The 23,083-nt window shown below is 36.4% G+C and overlaps 1 protein-coding gene across 1 annotated transcript in view; it reads left to right on the top strand.

Annotated features, from left to right (window-relative positions):
* The window catches only part of LOC150080872 (WD repeat-containing protein 46), a 210,184-nt gene extending 187,458 nt beyond the window's left edge, over positions 1 to 22,726 (top strand). Inside the window, exons 12-14 of the mRNA XM_090380845.1 lie at positions 5,604 to 5,699; positions 13,282 to 13,386; positions 22,637 to 22,726. Coding sequence (XP_090236971.1) covers positions 5,604 to 5,699; positions 13,282 to 13,386; positions 22,637 to 22,726 — 291 coding nt within the window. The remainder of the gene's footprint in view (positions 1 to 5,603; positions 5,700 to 13,281; positions 13,387 to 22,636) is intronic.
* The last annotated feature ends 357 nt before the right edge of the window (positions 22,727 to 23,083 follow it).

The following is a 23,083-nucleotide window of genomic DNA, read 5'->3' as shown; positions in this document are numbered from 1 at the left end:
TGTCCTGGCACCATGTCTCATTGCTCAGAGAATTTCATGTCTGATTGCACGATTACTCCAGATCTTTTTCATTCTCCACTCTTCTGAGTGTAGTACCACACAGTTGATAAGTTACTCTAGAGTTACTGCTACCCATATGCAGTACCTTGCATTTGTCAATGTTAAACTTCATCTGGCATTTCTCAGCCCATCGACCCAATTTTCCTAAGAGTAGAGGAAAAAAGATTTGGGAGTTACAATATGGTTGAAGAGTTGGATATGAAGTTCTCTGAGCAGTGTAGACAGGCAGTGAGAAGGGCCCATGCTGTCTTATCAATGATTTATCGAACATTTTCTTGTAGAGATAAAGAGGTCATAATACCACTGTATAAGGCAATTGTGAGACCACACTTAGAATACTGCCTAGGTGTGGAGACTACCTAACAAAAAAAAACAAAAAAAAAAACACAAGCTTCTTGAAAGGGTCCAGAGACAGATAATGTGCCTAATGATACCTACAAAAGGGCACTCATAGGAGAAAACACTTTGAATAGCTGTGATACAGAGCTTGGAAACTAGTAATCTTCGAGGAGACCTGATTGAGGTGTATAAGGTTCTGAGAGGTGAAAGTAAAATGAATGAGGGTGAAGTTTTTACTGTTATAAATGATTCCACAACTAGGAGATAAATTAAAATTATGGGAAGAGAGGTTTAGGCTGGATTGCAGGAAGTTTTCTTCCAGCCAGCAAGTTAATTATTGGAATACATTGCTTCCATGGGTGAAATTCATAGGGGAAATTCATAGCTCAGCTGGATAGATATGTACATGTGGCAGGAGTCAGATAGGTAGTTTATTATTGATGTTAAAAACGTTTTTACTGGTGTTATTTGGAAAAAAGCATTACGTTACCTAGAAATTGTCACAAAACCCAATGCACATGCATTGTACTTGTTGCATGCAGTGATGCAACAATTAAAATGCATGCTCCCAAGATAACTCAATTGTATGCAACAAGTGCAGTGATGCAACAAGTATAATTGAGCAGTGATGTGCTACATTATACCGTTATATCAGCATAATGATTAATACGTGAGTGACTGTGCCAAAATCTACAGCCCAGCATTTTGAAGGAATATTGTGAAAGAAAGAAAGGGAAGGTTGGACAGAAATGTGAATCCAGATGAAATTCAACAAGAGTGTTTCATTATGCCTGGGAGTTCTCAAACTGCACCCAAAAAAACTCGAGCTGAAATAATGAAGGAATAACATGAACAGAAGAAAAGGAAATTAGGAATTCAAACTATTCCAAATCATAATGAAATTCAACCACAGAGTTCTACTATGCCTGATACTTGTCAACTACAGAGTTCTACTATGCCTGATACTTGTCAACTACAGAGTTCTACTATGCTTGATACTTGTCAGGAATCTAAAACTCCAGCAGAACGAATGAAGGAATATCACGCATGAAAAAAAGCAAAATTAGAAATGGCTAATAATGAGATTCCTGATTACATCCCTTTAGTGTCTACATGAGCTGACAATGAGCTTGAAAAACTAGTGTACAAAAACCCATTTGGATTTAGTTGTAACGTTTGTGTTTGCTTCTTCCATCCCACCTTAGAAGAAAAAGAAGGTGGGATGGAATAAGCAATCCAAATGATAGATGCATTATGTTCTATAGAGAAAACTTCAGATTATTCAAATTTACAGCAATATAAACATACTTTTACCTGTTATAAAAATAATGAAAACTGACACGAATGTCAATTTGAAGTACTTTTTTGGCCAATATCGCAAACTCGTATATTGATACCGATGGCCACAGATGACAATTGAAGATTAGCTTATCACAAAAAATATCGTAAAATGCACGACTCATTAGAATTGGATAATCATGTTAATTTCGAAGAATTCCTTAAATCAAATCAGTGCCAATCAGAAGAAGAATATTTAAATATTTTGAGGGCTGGTATCAAATGACCACGTGTATTTCTTAAATGCAAGATAGAAGAGAAATTTATGAATAATTACAATCCTTGGATTTTAGGAGTGCTCAAGTCTAATTCGGTTTTACAATTTATCATAGAAGAATATTCATGTGCAGCATATGTAGTTGAATATGTGAATAAAACTAACAGAGGAATAAGCAACCCTCAAAGGAAAATTATAGAGCTACAAGAAGAATATTTTGATATGGATATAACTGATCTATCACGAGCATTAAGTGTAGATGTATTGAATCCTGTGGAGATGAGTTCACAAGAGGCAGCTTTGTATTTATTATGATACCCAATGTCCGTGTCTTCAAGAGCGATTGAATATGTGCTAACAGTATGGCCACATGAGCATCAAATTACATAAATCAAAAACTGAATTAGACTTGGGAATGATGAAAATCGACTGGCAGCGGAAAAAAATGAAGAATTTCTTAAATCAAAAGAAATTGATGATGATTCCTTTACTGACAAGAAAACTATTGATGAGGAGATGAGAATGGTGACGATGGATAAATTATCATCTGTCGTTAGGAAGTAAGAGAATATCTTACCATTTGAAGAATACTGTCATTTGATGAGTAGCACTAATAAAGAACAACTTCCATTATTACTTGAAACTATCTACCGTCAAATTGATAATCAGATACACAAACCGATACAGAGTGGTATATCTGTAGTATATCATCAATGAATGTACAAAGATGAACTTAAAATTATAGAATCGAGATTTGTTACCAAAGAAGATGCTACCAATTTATGTCCGCAAGGGATTCGACTATTTTTAAGAATTAGTGATGTAAATGCCTATAATACAAATGCTTTAGTTGCAGATGAAACCCATGAAGTGGTTACACAAGATTTATACCACGGATGTCATTCTGAAGAACAATTAGCAAGTATGTGAAATAAAATTCATAAAATGTCAGTGACTGAAACTGCAGGACTTCCATTCTACCATTATTGAAAGGAAAACTGTACATGATTACTACAAATATAGATGTGGTCGATGGATTGGTAAATGGTGCAATCGGTACTTTAGTATATTTTGAATTTGAGGACGATGAAACAGTTAAGAGTATGGATGAAATTTCCTGAGTCAAAAATAGGACAATCTTCAATCTCGTTATAAACAATATGTGAAAGATACATATTTACCTAGTCAATCCGTACCTATTATAAAATGATCAACTACGATTCCATTCAAGAACAACAGGAAATTAACATGTAGACGTACACAATTTTCTTTAGTTTGTGCTTGTGCTTTGACTATACATAAATCTCAAGGAGGGACCATCGACAAAGTTGTATATAATCATGAGAAAGATCATCAACAGCAACTTGTATGTGTGGCGTTATCTTGAGTGACCTCATTGCAAGGTTTATAAATTACAAATCCCCACGATGATTTCACATTTCACCATGGCAAAGCTACTAGTAATATAGAACTTCGTGCTGAACTAGATCGCTTAAAAAATAATAAGCTACCGTCTACAGGATGAACTGCAAGATTTCATACAAAGTGGTATACCTACAGTATATCGTCAATGAACATACAAAGTTTATGGGCCCATGTTCGAGATATTGAAACGGACTCAATCTTACAGCAATCCAAAATATTGATATTAAGTGAAACATGGTTGGATAATGATGTACATATATTATATAAACCATTCCATTTTGTGACTCAGTTTAAAAGGTTGGATGTTCGTAGTGGTGGTGTTGTGATATATCAAAGTAAAGGTTCAACTATCATCAGTAAACCACATATCTTTGCACAATATAATAGCAGCAATGCGACAGCAGAATCAGATGAAATTGGAGACATTTGTGGATCTTTGTGCAAATTCAATAGTGAATCTATTTTCATCGTTGCCATATACATCACTCCAGGGATGTCATTAGATATAATTCAAAAATTCATAAATAAGAATTTGATGCCGTTATTCCATTGAAGGTGCAAAATTATTGGAAGAGCCACTGGATCGCATAGTTCTGTAGTTCTCGCTAGTGATTTCAATCTAGAATTAAATTCTGAGGCTGGAAGGAAGTTTTGTAAATTTATGAAAGATGCCTTCAATTTAGATATTAAGTCAGATACTTTAGTAAATACAGTGGATTCCGGTTATTTGGGCCACCGGTTAATCGGGGCAGCTGTTTATTTGGGACAAATCTTAAAGAACAGAACCCAATCGAGAAAATAGCCAGGGTTTACTTCGCTTAATTGGTACAACATGCCGTTTAATCGGGGCAGGAGACTGCAGCACTCGAGATTACCCTATGATTGTCTCCGACCATACCATGTGGTCCGGTCGGATTTCTGGAGATCACAACTATAAACCAATTAGCAGTCCCCTGTTTATTGGGCTTTTCTGTTAGTACTTCAATCATATAAAAAAAATAATTTTCAGAATCTGCTCTTCATTCCTATTTTTTAAGCTTCGTACTTGTTACTCCATTCTCACATGCGCATATTGTGTTACTTGCAATTTGTGTGTGCCGTGTTCTTTGTTATTGATTGCTTATCTTTTTTACTGTTTTAAATTTTAAACCCCACCCACAAATGTCAGTGAACAGAAATGTCAGCTAGTTAGTATGTACATATTACAGTACGTATTAATTAAGCTATGCACGTAAGCGTAAATTTATTTTTATTTTGCTAACCTGTGGAAAATATTCTTCTGATTTTCACGTATCATTTAATTTTTTAATTGGTAACATAATAAAGTGTAAATTTGTACTTAATACAGTATATCTTTACTTTTATAGCCTGTGAATAATATTCCTCCTATTTTTGCTAATTAGAATTACTGTTTAATAGAATTAAACTTCAATTTCTGTAGTCAAAACGTGATCACAATGACCTGTGCTTACTACATATCATATAGTGAATAGTACTTTACTGTGGTGAATCCATTGTAACATTATTTGATTGTACAGAAAATCAATTGTAAAGCTGTATTTTTAACTATTTACGTGAAACTTCGCATAATTGGGGCAGCCACTTAATCGGGCCACAATGCACTAGTCCCAATATGTCCCAAATAACCGGAATCAACTGTACTACACATAATGGAACGACAATTGATGGAGTATTCACTCGAGAATTAAAATCATTTGAGTGTCAAAATTATATATCTTATTTCAGTTACCATAGACCAATAATTTTAGTGTTGAAATGTAATATATTTTATACGAATTATTTCATTGTACACTAGTAAAATGAAAAATTGTATTTCATTGTACTGAAATTATTTTTTCAATAAAAATAATGCAGCAATACTTTTTTTTTTATTTATTTTACTGTACCAGTTTCATAATGTTTTATTTTACTGTACCAGTTTCATAATGAGTTCCTGCAGTAAAGACGTTTTTAACAGCTGCCACTGTGACAATATCAGTGACGCTATCAGTCTCAGAGTAGAGCTGCAGCAACTCATTATGTACCTGGTACATAATTTTTTATTATTATTATTTTTTTTTTTTTCTAGGCTGGTGCAGAAAAATCCCAGTGAAATTAGCCTTGTACCATATGGCTAATACTTGTATTATTTGTATTATTTATGATTTAAGTTAATATGTTAATATGATATTTTTAATAAAATAGTTTAATATATTTTACTTAGATCCAACCTGAGATGATTGGCTTAAAACCTGATAATTTATCCAGGGTCAATGTAGATGTCTTGAAAGAGAAGATTGAAGCAAAGAAAACATTACTGGTGAGTATTTTTATAATTTGTTCATGAAGGTAAATTCTCAGATAAATAGTTAAAGCAGTGAGAATTCTGGAGTATGTCTAGATTAAAAAAAAAAAAAGAAAAAAAAAAAAAAAGACATTCCATGCTAACTGAAAATGCCTAATCTTTGTTCAAAAGTATTATTTTTGGATGGCATTAGCAGTTCTTAGATTTTCTTAAATGTTTCTTCTTTCCATTTAAAATTTTTTTCAATCATTGCTTCTTCATCACTGGATGCAGTGCTGGAAGTCTACTTCTATCAGGTCCTTCAGTTCATCACTTATGATGCTCCGGATGTTGTTGATCATCCCAAAATGATGTCCTTTCAGGTGATTATTGATCTTTGGAAAAAGAAAAAAGCTGAATGGCAACAGATTTGGGGAATACAATGACTATGGCATTGTATCCCCCCCAAAAAAAACAGCCATGGCAGTTTTTTTTTTTTTTTTTTTTTTCTTTATGTTCGAGTGGAGGAAAGAAAGGCTGCACGGCAAGATATTTTTTTGTAATTAATTTATTACAATAAATCCTTGAGTTTTAATGGAATTCGGATTTAACAGATAAGAAAAAAATTTGGCCAGCACCAAGTTATTTGGAGTGTGCTTATGTGATAGCAAAAACCAGGAACCTGTGAGTCACAGCAGCTTACAGGAAGTGTCCCAGTCTGTTTATGGATACTCGCACTATCATATATTGAAGTGCTCATCTGTGCCCTATTTCTTTATTATAACCTCATGTACAAGGTCTGTTGCAAAATTAATGAGACTGATTTTATAAAAAAAAATTTACCGTAAAATTTTTCTACAACTGAAAGTTTCCTCCTTCAAAGTAGCTTCCTTAGGGAGCTACACATTGCCTCCAGTGCTCCTTCCATCACTGGATGCAATGCTGGAAGTTTACTTTTATGGGGTCCTTCAGTTCATTAGTTATGGTGCTCTGGATGTTGTCGATCATCCCAAAATGATGTCCTTTCAGGTGATTCTTTTTCTTTGGAAAAAGAAAAAAAAGTTGCATGGCAACAGATTTGGGGAATACAATGACTGTGGCAACACTGGAATGTTTCTGGAGGTCAGAAACTGTAAAAGCACAGTGACATGATGCATTGTTGTGATGCAGTGTTTGGCCTTTTCAGGTCAAATGTGCAGAACCCTTTTCTGTAGTCATTTAAGGACTTCTTAGTGAAAGCACTCTTTATGCATAACTCCACACTGATCAAAAATACATAAACATCAGTTTGATTCTGGGTTTGCTCATTTGTGCTTTCTTTGAGTGTGGTGAATTTGTGGTGTGCTATTCTTCACCCTGTCTTTTTGTTTCTGGATTATACTCAAAAATCCGTGTTTCATCACCTATTATCACTTACTAAAGGAAGAACTGGCTTAGTTTCATTATGGTGGAGAAGGTCAAGGCAGATGTTCTGATTTTGTTTCTGTTCTTCAACAAGATTTTTTGGAGCCATTTCCTTACAAATTTTGTGCATGACCAAATGCTCTGTTAAAATGTTGTGGAGATAGCTCAGTGGCTTGTGTTCAGCTCACCTGCCATATCTCACAGTCAACTTTTGGTTAGACACAATCAGAGCCCTTAACCTCTCCACATTATCCTCTGTTGTTTGCTGAGACAGGTTTTATGCCATTGAAAACTTGATCTCCATAAGCTCTTTTTAACTTTTTGTACATTTCTGTAATGCTTTCGTTTGAGTTTAACACATTTGATAGCATAACATTGCTTGATATTTTTCCACTCCATTTTAGATGCACTGGACAAAGATGTGGTTGCTTACTTTGTGATGACTTGACATACACACACACTGAATGCAGTGAGATGCGATTGCTCTTGTTGTGTTGTGGCAAATGACGCAACCCATGCACCGATTTTTTGTGTGTGCGGTGCTGCCACGTCACATTTTATGAAATCATTCATTTTATGACATATTTTATATAGTATACCATTATGGTCCCTCAAAAAAAAGTGTGTGAATCTGAGTGTTGTGCAGAAATTAATACTGTTAGAGAATTTAGACTCTAGTGTATCTGTTTCCCACATCACCTGACACAGCTAGTTGTATTCAGTGCCCTGAAAGAAAATAACTGAACTAGATATGCAGAGGATTGACTGGACCCTTCCCCTCCCTCGGGTTACTCTGCCATGTGTAGAGACCCGGGAAGTCCCCACACTTACTAAGTAATTATGAAGGGGAGGGAGATGTACAGGCAGCCAGGGAAACAACTTTGCTAAATAATATTAATAAGCATGTTGCAAGGGAATGCAATGTAGAATGAATGAAAGAGTATGAAAGAACTGAGTCAGCGTGCTGGGCACTGAATGAATGTGACGGAGTGAAACTGAAATTGTGGTGAAAGACAAAGAATGAGAAGTTGTGGTGAAAGGGAGTGAATGAGAGTTTTGGTAATTGGGACTAAATAATGGTATGAATGTAACTGAAAGAATACAAATATAATGTTAAATATATAAACTTAAAATATATACTAACACATAGCTAATAATTACACCAGCATACCCACTGCTACCTCCCTGGCATGCACAATATGCAGCCAGGACAGCACCCCAACTGAACAGTAAAAGTAAGTTGAGGGGCCTAGGGTAGCAGAGAGAAATAAACTGAGAAATAAATGAATCCAATGCTTAAGGAATGAAAGGAAGCATGGGTGTGACTGAAAAAGAACCCAACTTTTAATTTTAGTAAATTATGTTAATACTAACCCTTGTATTTTATCTGTTTTCATAAATTTAAATTATTTATACTTAAGTTAACTTTAAGGTAGAATTTTACACCAAATCTTGCCATACACCATTGCATTCCTGGATGTGTGAAAAAAAAAAAAAAAAAAAAAAAACTTAACAGAAAATGTAAGAAAACAGTACAAAAACAGAAGGGAAGCAGAGTGTGACTGTGGATTATGAATGAATTAAATTGATTTCCCCCCACCCCACCAATAGGGTGATGGGCAGATGGCCCATTATGGCTCCCTGCCCATCCAAGCAGACACCACACTGTGGCTACTTAGCCAGCATGTTTACTCCTACCACCTGGGTTGGTTGTACTCTCACTTCCCAATCCCCTCCCCCAACCTAGGTGGCACCTAGGTTTTTAACACATTTAACACCCCCTTTGCCTGGTGGGTAACCCCACTGCCATCTGTCAACTCCCATCCCCAGGACAGGATGACCATCTGGTCCTGGAGGTCCCCTTGCTGTCCTCCCCTTCAACCAGGCAGGCATCTTCTCTATTGCCCCCTCTTTTTCTCTATCACTTAACCCCTTCCCACTTTCTATCCCCAACTACTACTACCTTCTAAATTGTTTTTTTTTTAACTGGGTTGTCCCCTGTAGCCTTGGCTACCACAGGGTTTGATCCGGCAGTGGCTAGATGAATAACACAATAAACATAACTCACACAAACACTCACTAACCTACAAAATCTGGCCCTAACAGAGTTTTTTGTATTCATCACATTGCTTGACAGAAAGTTGGGGAAAATCCCTGGATATGCATTTATTACAAATAACACTATGCCACCTGACACAGGAAACATACACACACCAAAATATAATATGGCACGTGGAAAAAAAGAAAGAGAGAAAAAAAAAAAAAACACTACCACCCTGTATCAGATGTAAAAAGCAAGACATAAGGAGTCAGATTTTGAAGATTCACCAGTATCAGGTTTTTAGCAGCAGCAATAGTAGTGGCAGATGATACAAGAAAACAAGCTTATATAGCGTCAGCAAAAAAAAAAAAAAAAAAAAAAGAAGCATTTCACCTATCCATACCCTCTGTCCAGTTATTCCTTAAATTTATTTAAAGCATCCTCTTCCACAACAACTTATGGAAGTCTGCTCCAACAACCAACCACCCTCTGGCTGAAGGCAAACTTCCTCAACTTAAATTTATGCCCCCTCATACGTGTAGTCTCAGCAAGATGAAGAATGCTATTCACATTCAGCTTACTCAATCCATTCAAAGCCTTAAACACCTCAATCAGGTCACCCCCACAGGTGCCTTGTCTCCAGAAGCTGCAATTTGCAGAGCTGAAGCCTTTCTAGATAAGAACATCCTTTTGTTCCCTTCACCAATCTGGTTGCCCTTCTCTGCAGTTGTTCCAGCAGATCTACATCCTACCTAAAGTGAGGCCTCCAGACCTTTAAACAGTACTCAAGATGCAGCCTAACCATGGGATTTATACGAAGGGATAATCACCTCCTTATCCCTGTTAGCAATGTTTCTGTATATCATTGACAAAACCCCATGAGCTGTCCTGGCAGCATATCTGCACTGCTCAGAATTTCATATTTCATTTCTTATCAATGAAGTACCACATGGTTGATAAGTTACTCTGATTACTGCCAACTGGCATTTCTCAGCCCATTGACTCAATTTTCATAGATCTTGTTGCAGCAGCTCACCCTGATTGCTCTCATTAACCATCCTTTGCAACTTTTGTATCATCTGCAAACTTTGACAAACTTTGCTCTGACTCTGAATAAAGTTTTTCTAGGCATCATTATTTGGCCACAGTAAATTTTACTAATTATGTACTATGGTACCCTTCATATCAACCAATAGAGTCAAGGTGAATAAAAGCATGTTTTTTTATTGTTTAATTTTATTTCAGTTTTTCTGATAAATACACTAAATTGGAATAAAAGTAACTAATTTTTCAGTTATGTGGGGTACAAATTGTCTATAAAAAAACGTTTGATAGCATACCATTGCTCTACATTTTTCCACTCCATGTTTCGTGGTGCACTCAACAAACATGTGGTTGCTTACTTTGTGATGAATTCACACAGTTGAATGTTGTGAGATGCAACAACTCTATAGGGGAGTTCAACCTACACACTGATATGTGATATGCAATCATTTGCCAATAACATGCCCTCTTCCTGTGTTCATCCATAAATCAAGGGTTTACTGTATTTATTTTACTATGGCCTGATGTAGCCGAGTGGTCAGGAGCATGAGTGCAGTAGCACACGCTCTTTGAGTGAACCAGGGTTTAACCCTGTGACAGCTGAATGAGATTAGCATTTGTATTGATTGATTTATTGTAAACCCTCCACTGACCTGGTGGTCATGCCAGAGTATAAACAAGAACATTTTTTATTAGTAGTATTAGTAGTGGTAAATGATGCAAGAAAGCAAGCTTATAAAGCATCAGACAAAAAAAAAAAAAAAAAAAAAACCTACACACTTCACTCATCCATATACCCTCTTGCCCTCTAAGAATTTGTATAGTTGTTCCTTGAATTTATTCAAACCACCCACATCCACAACAACACATGGAAATTTGTTCCAACCATCAACCACTCGCTAGCTGAAGGCAAAGCTCCACACATCTATCCTGCAACCATGCTTCTCAATTTGAATTTATGCCCCCTTGTGTCTAGTCTGAACAATAGGAAGAATTCAATCAGCATTGAGCTTGGTCCATTGAAAGCTTTAAACACCTTGATCAGATCACCTTGCAGATGCCTAGTCTTCAGATGATGTATTTTACAGAATTGAAACTTTCTTGTTAAGTCAACCCTTTCATTCCTTTCACCAATCTCATTGTCCTTCTCTGTACCCATTCCAGCAGATCTACATCCTTCATAAAATGAGGCCTCCAGAACTTTATGTAATACTCAAGATGCAGTGTAAACATTTCCTTGTACAATCTCCTTATCCCTGATAACAAAGTTCCTGTATATACTATTAACAAAACCCGATGAACTATCCTGGCAGCCTGTTTGCATTGCTCAGAGAATGTTATATCTAACTACACAATTCCCCAGATCTTTTTCATTTTCCACTACCCTGACAGTTGGTTTGCTAATCTGGGATTACTGCTACCCATATACAGTGCAGTGCCTTGCATTTGTTAATGTTATAAACTTCAATTGCCATTTCTGAGCCCATTGACCTAATTTTCCTGGATCTTGTTGCAGTAGCTCACCCTGATGTGACCTTTGTGACCACATCATAGTATCCAATCAGATTTTTCAATCAAGACCTCCCCTTAACCCCATGCATTGTCTGAACTATAACTGCAATCTTGTCTAGACAATCCTGCATTGCTTCTTTAACCTGTGACTCCATGGAACAGAAGTTAAACTAACAGGTCTGTAATTACTCAGGTCACCTTTCGATCCCCTTTTGTGAATTGGGAAAACATTTGCACTTCAGTTTGTGGGGACCTCCCCTGAGTCCACGGATACCCTCATAACTATGGCTAAGGGTTTGCTTACTTCCTTTGCTGCCTCCTTTAATATAACTGGATAGATCCCATCCATCCCAGGTGCCTTCCTTATGTTTAACTTCAGAAATTTCTCCTCCACTTTGCTCTCAGTTATTACAAAATCATTTAGCTTCCTGCCAGAGTTTGATAAACTTCTGCCATTCCTCATGTGTGAATCTAGATGCAAAATACTCATTCAGTTTTTCAGCTACCTGAGCAGAATCATCAACAATCGAACCATCGATATCAAGTGGACCAATCTGATTCATCCCATCCCTTTCCTTCTAGCGTTTACATAAGTAAAGAAATCTTTACTGTTTTTTTTTTTTGCATACTTTGCCAAAGATTTCTCATAATCTGTCCATGCTTGTCTAGCCTCCTTTGTGACTTGATTACAGACTAGCTTATATCTACCATAGACTTATATATCTCCTGATAATTTATATGTGCCCCATGCATTTTTCTTCTCTGCCACGAGTCTCATTAGTTCATCTGTCATCCATTTAGGCCTAAACCTTGAACAGTATTTCCTAGTTGGTATGAAAAGGCTAGTAGCTTCCAAGGTTAATTCCTAGAATGCTTCAGATTTATAATTTGCTGTTGATAACATCATTAGTTGGTCCCATTGTATAGAATTTCAAAGCTGTCTGAGACAACCTTTCCCTTTACCCCTTTGAGTAAATCTCACATCAGTACACTGTGATCACTGCTACCTAGTGGTGCCTTTATCTGAAGATTCTTAATGCCTGAATAATCAGTTCTAATAATCGGATCAAGTATATTACTCCCTCTGGTTGCCTCTTGAACATGCTGCTGTAGAAAACAATCATCCAATAAATCCACAAAAGTCTTGCTATTGTGTGAGTGACTGACCCACAAGTTCTTGTCTATATCTGGGAAGTTAAAATCCCCCATTATAAGACAATCTGATTTACTGGCCCACTCTATTTCTCTGTAGAGTTTATTGCACTCATCAGAGTCATTAGGCCTATAACACCCTCCTACTCTCAACTTTGCCTTCCCAGTGCTTATGTCACACCAAACTGGCTCAATGCTGCACTGTCCACCCGTGGCAACTGGATGCACTTCCTTAGATTTTGTGTTTCTTAACTAACAGCATGACCCCTTCTCTCTCTCTCTCTCTCTCTCTCTCTCTCTCTTCCCCCCCCCCCCCCCCGGGATGCAGTCTTCCTTCTCATCATCATGTTACTTTTTATGAGAAGTAAAACAATGAGTGAAAATATAAATTAAAGGTAGTATGTAAATAAGTATGTTGTCTTGAAATATCAAATGTAAACATTTAATTCTGAATTGCTTTTGCAGCATGTGAAACCACCCAAGATTGATTTTGAACCACATAAAAGAAAGAAATTGGGAACAGTTAGATTAACAAAGATAAAGCAGAAGATTCGTGAAGAAGGAAAAAGAGTATGTTTTATTGTTTGTTATTATAATTCCAAAATCTATTTATTTATTTTATTTTATTTTTTTTTTTTTTGGGTCCGTAATCTAACAAAAGCCCCTTATAATGTCACTCGGTTGTCTGTCTGTCTGTCACAGCATTATATCTCTGGAAACACTCAACCTATTGACTTGAAATTTTGCACGAGCTTGCACATCATGTGGGCCAACATTACCCCATATTTGTCGTTGACAAAAGTTTGTCTGAGAAATGGTTGTCGACAACCTATTTTTCATTATATACCAATGGAAAGAGCTCAACGAGTAAGTTTAAAATATAATTTTAAAATATTTTTTTAATTAAAAATGGCGGTGCCAGACAGGAAAATGTGAGTAATTTTTGTATTCCCCCCTCTATTTCCATTGCTAATGGAGCTAAAAATTTAAAAATCACATTAGCTATGCGTTATTTGATTCCTATCAAGGGAAAACTATTCCAATCGAAATCTATCATTTACTTTTTGCGTTAAAATTAAAAAAACAATTTTTTATTGCACTTCGATAGCACGCTTCTTTGTACTAAGTAACTCTCCTTTTGGTGACAAAACGGTTGCTAAATAGTTAGTTAATAATTCTATAAAGGTCATTTATAAATTTTGCGATGAAAAATTTTTTTAACAATTTTCAAAGCTGGAGTTGTCCCAATAAGGAGGTAGTAGTAGTAGTGGCATGTGATGCAAGAAAGCAAATGTATGAGCTTATGCAGCACCAGCCAAAAAAAAAAAAAAAAAAAAAAAATTACAAAACAATTCTCTCTAAATGTTTGTCCAGTTCCTCCTTAAATTTATTTAACCTATCAACTTCCACAATGACAGATGGAAGTTTGTTCAAGCAATTAACCACCCGCTGGCTAAAGGCAAATTTCCGCACATCTATTCTACATCTGTCTTTCCTCAATTTAAATTTATGCCCCCTTAGGTTTGTAATCTGAACAAGTGGAAGAATCCCATCAGAATTTAGCGTGCTCAACCCATTCAAGGCCTTATACACCTCAATCAGATCACCTCACAGGTGCCTAGTCTCCAGCTGCTGCAATTTGCAGAACTTAAGCCTCTCTTGGTAAGAGGATCCCTTCATTCCCCTCACCAGTCTTGTTGCCCTTCTGTGTACACGCTCAATCAAATCTACATCCTTCCTAAAATGAGGCCTCCAGGTACTCAAGAGAGCCAATGTTGAGGGACGGTGGTGCAAGACTCCACGCAGGTGCTTGCGTGGAGTCTTGCATGGCACTCACCTGCCAGTTGCTTTTCCCCCAAGACTTTAATCGTTTCTCCAGGAAGAAGTCGGAGTCCTTCCAATCTTGGAAGGACTTCTTAGCATCTTCTGCATTCGAGCTTGAAGCCTCTCCATGCCTAACTACACTATGAATGCCTGTTTGCATTTTAAATTTTTCGAACCAGCCCCTACTTGCCCCATGAAATCACCACTGGTTCCTGGGTTATTTTGCTGCAGGTCATCATATAAATACCTTGCTTTTTCGTCAATGATAGATTCTGAAATACTATCACCAGCCATTTGCTTTTCAGTAATCCATACTAATAAAAGATTTTCCATGTCTTCATACGTTTGTGATCTTTTAGCAGCAAGAATTTTTACACCTTTTGCCACATCAGCTGCTTTAATTGCTTCTTTATTTTTAATTATGCTGCTTACTATAGTTCTCAGGATGTTAAATTCTAACACTAAGTTGGAAACACTTGTTCCCCTTTCAAACTTACCAATGATTTCTTTTTTCAACTCAATTTGGTTCTCACAGCTGTCCTTTTTGGTTGTTTTTCTTCACTACACTTTTTTGGGGCCATGGTCACTTCTTTTTACTAAGATAACTGCAAAAAATTGCAAAATTAAAAAAAATTCAAAGAGAAAATAACAGGTGATCCGCACTGAACGATTGCACAAGGCAGACTGCTGGGCTATCACACAGGGGTGGGTGACTTTTTGAAGCATTTTTTTTGCCGAAAAAATGTGACGAATATAGAGGTTCCACTGTATTCTTAAAATAGAAAAAATGTTAACACCCTTTACACAGGTGATAACTAATTTTGCAGTCGAACTATATATCTGGGACAAAGTTACGTCACCCCTTTTAATTTGCAGAATACAAGAAAAGGTATTTATTTATATTGTTTCCCCTGTGTTTTTTTTTTTTTCCCCTTTTATCTTTGACTGATTCAGGTTACCCCCTTTTTATGGACACAAATCTAGTTTCCTTGGAAAACTGTAATGTAACTTTTCTGTTTGTGCTTTAACTAAACAAATAAATAAACTTCGCCTTTCTAAAAAAATAAAAGGAGCAATATATTCCTATATTAATAACTTAGTACAGTTGTACATTACAAATATAAACACTTGGAATACATTGTCTGAGATTTTTTTATGCATTAAAACTGTTTTAAATAACTCATATATAATCTGCCAGAACATGTCAAGTGCGACCTTTCGTTTCAGTTTTATTGCAACAAATGAATAGTAAATCTTTTATACTAAGTAACATTTTTATAAGAGAATTTGCTTTTTTTGCATGCAATAACTTAAATTTCTTTAAAACATTTATGTCCAGTGCTTGGCAACCATTATCCTCTGTAGTAGTTCTCATATGTATACAATTCTAAAAATTGTCTGGAGGTCACTTGTTAAAAAGAAGTAAAATTTCTCCTATCTCAGTGAAACTTGAGTAAGAATTCCTTTAAAAGCATTTTGAAAGTAAAATGTGGCAGCTGTGGAGATGATAGAAATAATTACACATAACTGAAATATATCACTGAATGTGTCCTTATTTTCATTGCTGGGAAAGTTAAAAGAGGTTCTACACAGGACATGTGCCTTGCTATTATTGGTACTTTCTGATATCTCAATGACAACAAAAAACCCTATTGAGAATGATGAACTTAAAAGTTATTCTCCTCCCCTTTTGTTTGTAATCTCTTAATTTCAAACCATTTGTAAGACCTGACATAGATTAAAGAAAGATTTTAACTTGAAATACAATTTTTCTTATTCCCAGTTGTGAAAGCTACAACAGCCAGTTCAAGGAAGAAATATTAATTTAAATTAAATAGTCAATATTTAAACAAACCTCTAATGTATATGTATATATACACAGTCCAGTCAAAGTTATGACCATCCCGATATTTTAGCAGTCAGCCATTTCTCATGCAGTTCATATGAAATATTTGATCGGCATGGGATGTGATCTGATGGTTTTGAAAAACAGATGATTGTCGGGTACAGTTGAAGGGTGTCAGTATTACAGAAACTGTAAATCTTGTGGTCCATTCACAGAATGCTGTAGTTAAGGTGTTCCAAGAGTTGATGGATAATGGAAAAAGCAGCAGTTGCTGGGCCAGTGGTGGGCTCCCACATTCCATCGATGGTCGTGCTGAATGTAGGCTGTCCCACCTTGTGTGAGCTGATGTGCAGAAAATGGTGGAACCGCCAACCATGGACTTTAATTTTTTTTTTTTTTATGTAAACCCCGAACACGAGAGGTCTTAGAACCGTGCTTGGGTTGGAGGTTGAGAAGACGAAAGAAGATATTTGTTGTGATTGGACTTGAATTTCTGTAGACTGTAATTTTCAGGAAATATGTACGAAGGAAAGTTGTTCCAGAAAACGGCAGTTGAATGAATAAACGAGGAAGATGAAAAGTTGGTTCTGTGAGTTTGAAGTTGGACAGTAAATGGATGTTGACTGGTGGCGGCACATGTTCGGACTGTTTTGAAAGAGAGAGCGGGAATTATAGAAGCCAATTCAGAAGAACAGTGCCCATGGAAGTATCTGTAGAACAGGCATCCAGCAGAAACAGTACGTCTATGAGACAGCGAGTGGAGAGACTCTGTTAGAGATGAATCATTAATTAACCTAACTGCCCTCTTCTGAATGGAATCAAGAAGCCTGAGAGAGGTTTTGAGGGCACCATGCCAGATGTGGAAACAATATTCCATGGCAGGGGGATTTGTGATTTATACAGAGTGAGAAGCTGTTTGGAAGAAAAGTAATGCTGAGAGCGAAAGAGAAAACCAAGTTTTTTAGATGCAGAGGAAGCAATATTTCTAATGTGCTTGTGTCAAGAGATATTAGAAGTCACGGTAATCCCCGAGAGATATCATTTTGTCTAGAAATCGGAGTGTCACTAAAGATAAGCATAGGAGCAGAAGAATCCTTTTTGTGAGATATAAGACAAGACCGAGTTTTAGAAGGGTTGAAATCAACTAAGTTGTCTTTGCCCCACTGGAGAATTACCTGAAGATCGGCATTTAAGGAATTGGTAGCAGATTTTAGAGAAGTTGAAGCTGATTGAACAGGGCAAGGTTTCTCAAAATGGAAAGTGGAATGCAATGTGCTATCATCGGCAAAACTATGGACAGGATTTCCAGTCAATGGAAGAAGGTCATTAATATACAAGAGGAAAAGAGTGGGGGAAAGAACTGAACCTTGGGGGACACCGGCATTAGTGGAGAAGTTAGAAGACAGAAAGCCATCTACCATCACCCTCAGTGTGCGATCAGAGAGAAAACTGGATAACCAATTACTAAAAACAGTTGGCAAACCATAAGATGGAAGCTTGTTTAGAAGACCTTTATGCCAAACATGATCGAAAGCCTTTGAGATGTCAAGAGCAACTACTTGTGTTTCACTGAACCTTTCCATTGAATTAGTCCATAAATGGGTAACATAAGCCAGAACATCACCAGTGGATCGACACTGACGGAATCCATACTGGCGATCGTTGATCAGACAGAAGGTTTCTAGGTTGTTTAAGAGTTGGCGGTTAATTGATTTCTCCATTACTTTAGAAAGAGTAGAAGTAATTGCAATAGGACGATAATTGGATGGGAGGGATTTGTCACCCTTTTTAGGAACTGGCTGGATATGAGCAAATTTCCAAGCAGAAGGAAAAACACCTTTGGAATAAGAAAGTGAAAAAAAGGTGGCAAAGAATAGGAGTAAGTTGAGGAGCACAGGTTTTGAGAACAAGGGGAGAAATACCATCGGGACCTGGAGCTTTCTTAGCATCAAGATTCGTCAAAATCCTTCTGACATCCTTTTGACGGAAGACCACAGGAGGCATTGAATGGAGCGCATTGGGAATGGTGGGAGGTGTTTTACCAAGATCATTAATACACGAGTTGGAAGAAAAATGGGATGCTAGCAGGGCAGCTTTATCCTTGGCTGAAGTGACAACAGAACCATCTGGTTTGGACAGAGATGGGCAAAAGTTGCAGCCAGTAGTTTTGGCAAGAGACCTGAATGCTCGGCTACCATTAGGGCAAGAAGCAAGTTTTTTACTCTTAGCCTGTTCAAACTCTAGTTTGGACTGATTAATAACTGCTTTACAATTGTTGCGAGCTTTGGTGTAGGCAGAAAATGAAACTGGTGAATTAGAAACAAGCCAATTACGATATGCAACATTCTTCTCTTGAACAGCCTTAGCACATTTATTGGAAAACCAAGGTTTAGATAAAGGACAAGATTTTAAAGTGGAGTGTATGATAAAGGATTCCATTCCTGCAAGAATAATTTCACTGACACAATCTGAGCAAACATTGACATCAGAAGTTTTGAAACGGTAATCTGACCAAGGAAAAGAAGAAAAGTCTTGCAGGTCATCTCATTTTGCATTCTTGTAATGCCAAACAACACGAGGTTGGGAATAGCATGAGGTAAAGATTCCATTGGAGAAGAGACAATTACCAAGTTGAGATCTGAAGTGCCTAAAGGACCTCTCACTTCGACCGTGTACTTAGAAGGGTTGTCTGTGAGAAAAAGATCAAGCGTATTGGCTGTATGATTACGATTGTCCGGTATTCTTGTAGGTAAATGAACAATCTGTGCAAGGTCATTAGTAATTGCAAAAGCCTCAGCATCTCGACCAGATGAGTCGGTGTGACTAGGAAACGGAAGCCGGCTGGAGTTGTGAATATTAAAATCACCAAGGAAAATTACCTCACTGTTAGGAAAGTTGGACTGGAGAAAGTCAAGTTGCAAAGAGAGGAAGTCAAAAAGCTCCAAGTGATTAGTGGAGTTGGGAGAACGGTAGAGACAACAGATTAATTTTACACAATGAGGTAGAGCGATTTTAAGCCAGAGAAGATCAAAGAAAGTAGATTCCAAATTGCCAAGTCTTTGACAGGGAATATCTGAACAGGCATATGAACAAGTACCACCTTTATACAGTGAATAATTTGGGCATCTGAGACTATTTTAGTTGAATCAACTGATAACTGAGATTCTGTCAGAAAAAGTACATGGGGTTTGGCAGACTGCAAATGGAAATGGACCTCGTTAAGATTAGAATTGAGACCACGTATATTTGTGAAATGAATTAGGAAGTGCTTGGGAGGTTTAGATCTTTTCGCAGATAAGCTTGCTCTATTTGTTTGACAATTCATGGTGTATGGGGAATGTGGCAACCTATCTATTATGGCTAATCAGATATATCCTCCTGATGGCGACTGTCTTCCTGGATGGCACATCCTGCTGTTCCAACAGGATAATGCTCCCTGCCATGTTATTGGTATTGTTTGAGAGATCAGGTATACCCCTAGACCTCACTCTCAATGCTAAAAACTGCCTGTCCATTGTGGCTGGTTAGGTTGATCCCATTCAAGTCTGTTCAAGCAGGATAATGTAGCCTGCCACATTGCTGGTATTGGTCAAGAGTAGTTCACCAAACATGAAGGTGACTTCCAGGTGCTACCTTGGCCACCAAATTAGCCAGATATGAATTTTCTCTGGGATTACATGGATTGGCAGATCCTGAACAACATAACCTCCTGCAATGTTCAGAGGTTTTAAGGAGTCCATGAGTTGTCATGTGGTGGTAGTACTCGAGTCAAGAGGAGGACATACCCACTATTAGGTGGATGCTCATAATATTTTGACTAGACATTGTATATTCACCCTATATGTATTTATTTTGTCTGGACAGGTTCTGCGCAATCACAGGCAATTGTATAACATTTTGCTAAATGAAATAGATAAAGAAGATAGAAAAATATGTGGTCACAGGCAATTGCCTGTGACCACATAGAACACTGTCCAGACAAAATAAATATGAATAAGGAGAATAGATATCTGCTCCAATCTCTCTCTATGATGCGCTGAATAGGATAAGTATGGTAATCTTATTCAACACTGAATCACATGATCACCAAATTACTCAAATGTTAGACTTGAGAAGCTAATATACCTTAAACAAAAGATGTGTGTGTGTATGTATATATATATATGTATGTATGTATGTATGTATATATATATATATGTATGTGTGTATATGTATATATATATATATATACACACACACACACACACACACACACACACACACACACACACATACAGTGGTGGCCACATTTTGTATCACACTTTTAAAGCTTAATATTTCTTTAATGACTCCCTCTACAGGTAAAATTACGTCATCTCAAGATATTTTTTTCATCATTTGTTTATAAAAGTATTTGACTGCTGCTGCTGTCGTTCTATCTTCATTCCCTCTTCAGCAGTAGTATGGCACGCTCAGTTAACTCCAAGAAAGAAAATCTTAATTATTGCTCTTGATAGGGAGGACTTTTATAGTTATGAAAGTTGGCTGTAACCAGTCTATTGTTTTAAGGTTACTTACAAAGAAACTCAAGACTGGAGGTGTCAAAATAAAGCAGCGCAGGACAGAGGCTTGAGGCATCTGTGCTTGTGTGATCATCGTGTAAGTTCTGCAGGCCTAAAATCCATATGGAAGGAAAACATACTGGAGTAAATGCAAGTAGTGTTTGAGGGGCTTGAGAAAGGCCCTTATTAACAAAATCCACAAGGAAAATATTACTAACTTGGGCTAAAGAACATGCTAATTAGACAGTTGAGCAATGAGAATCTGTAACATTCTTTGATGAATCAAAATTTAATCTCCATATCTCAGATGGTAAATGCTGCATTCGACATAGGTCTAATGAAGCCTATCACCCTGTGTTCAATCAACAGTAAAGTTTCCATTTGGCCAGATGGTTTGGCGATGCAAAAGGAGCAAAGGAATGGGTAGATTATATTGGGTAAATGGTGCTATTAATGATGATTACTGCACAAAAATTTTGTAGGAAACCCTTCTACCCATCATTAGAGACTTCTTTCAGGGAACATAGAATTGTTTTCCGACATGACCCTGCACCTCGACACACTGCACATAAGGTCAGTACAAGATTACACAATCATATAATACAATTTCTAGTATGCTTTTTTAATTTGTTTCAAACATTGACTATTTTATCAAATTTTTTTATCCTTTGGTGAAAACGTCCTTATAAGACTGCATTATCTGATCCTTGCGATGTACAGGAAATACAGCTACTCCCCGACTTATGTAAGGGCTGCATTCCGCTGAACTCTATGTAAGTTGGAATTTCCCTCGTGCTTGTGCAGCACTCGTAACTGTGCTCACTGAATTGATTGAATCAAAAAAGAAATGTTCGACAAACATGTAAATAGAATTATTTATTGTATTCAATTTTTTATCTCATGCACAGGAAAAATTACAAAAACATGCAATTTAAAAAATTATAAAATTACAAAAAAAGAAAGGAGACAGATGTCAGTAAGTTTTACACCTCGAGCATCGTTGCCAGAATCGGCATCTTCAGCTGATAAGTACGCCAGTGCAGAGGTTGAGGGCTGTAGAGATTTAGAAGGGATCGGCCGCTCACCCTTACGAAAGAACATATTAATGGATGACTGGGCGGTTGCTTTTTTCTTTTCATCGTAGATTTCTTTGTAGCAAGCAAACATATCATTCACCCCTCTGTTAACTTTTAAGAATCGTTCACTGTCAGGATCCATCTCCTCAAATGAGATTATGGCAATCAGTATAATATCTGTTATAGAAGACCTAATAGTATTACAACCATATTTTTTTGCTGCTGGCTTAATTTTTACCATCATTATTACATAACATTAATTTCAAACATTGGCTACAATGAAAAGGCATTTGTTTGGCCTGCATTGTGTTTCTGTGATTATTTGTAAATAAATATGCCTAAATAGTATTTTCTTTAATTTATTTTCTTATCAATCAAATGCATAGTCATTTTACACTACTATATAACAAATTTGAAGCTATAGGGACAATTATTTCAATTCTAATGCGTTTTTTGGGTGAAAATTTACAGTGATGCAGTTTGTGTACACATATATATTTTTTAAATACTTATTGAAATATTTTTATTTTCAGGCTTTTGTTAAAGAAATTATAAAGCAGAGAGACAATGTGAAGCCAAAGCAAAAAGACTTTCAAGGTGTATTAGACAGATTCAAATCCTGATTTCTTCTGGTTAAATGTTTTGTACAGAAAGAAATAATGAATAAATTATTTTCTATATTATGTATTCATGATTTTTTTTTATAATTTTTATTTAAATTTTATAGTATATGCAGTTCATCATGGCAAAATGAGATCTGTATACAAGGATTGCTTTCAAGAAATCAAACTTACTTGTGTTAATTTTTTATAAATATATCAGTTAAATTCAAATATTATTATAAGCTATTGTATATTTCTGCCAATTGATAAGAGCATAATATGATTTTAAACTGGTGATATCTCAATCCCACATTTATTTTAATTTTTTTACTGCATAAATAATTTTTTTTTTTTTAAATTTGAAATTATAAATTTCTT

Source organism: Mastigoproctus giganteus, chromosome 9, assembly GCF_048544385.1.
Source record: "Mastigoproctus giganteus isolate SK-2022 chromosome 9, ASM4854438v1, whole genome shotgun sequence".
Lineage (NCBI taxonomy): Eukaryota > Metazoa > Arthropoda > Arachnida > Uropygi > Thelyphonidae > Mastigoproctus > Mastigoproctus giganteus.
This window is presented reverse-complemented; position numbering and strand designations above follow the sequence as displayed.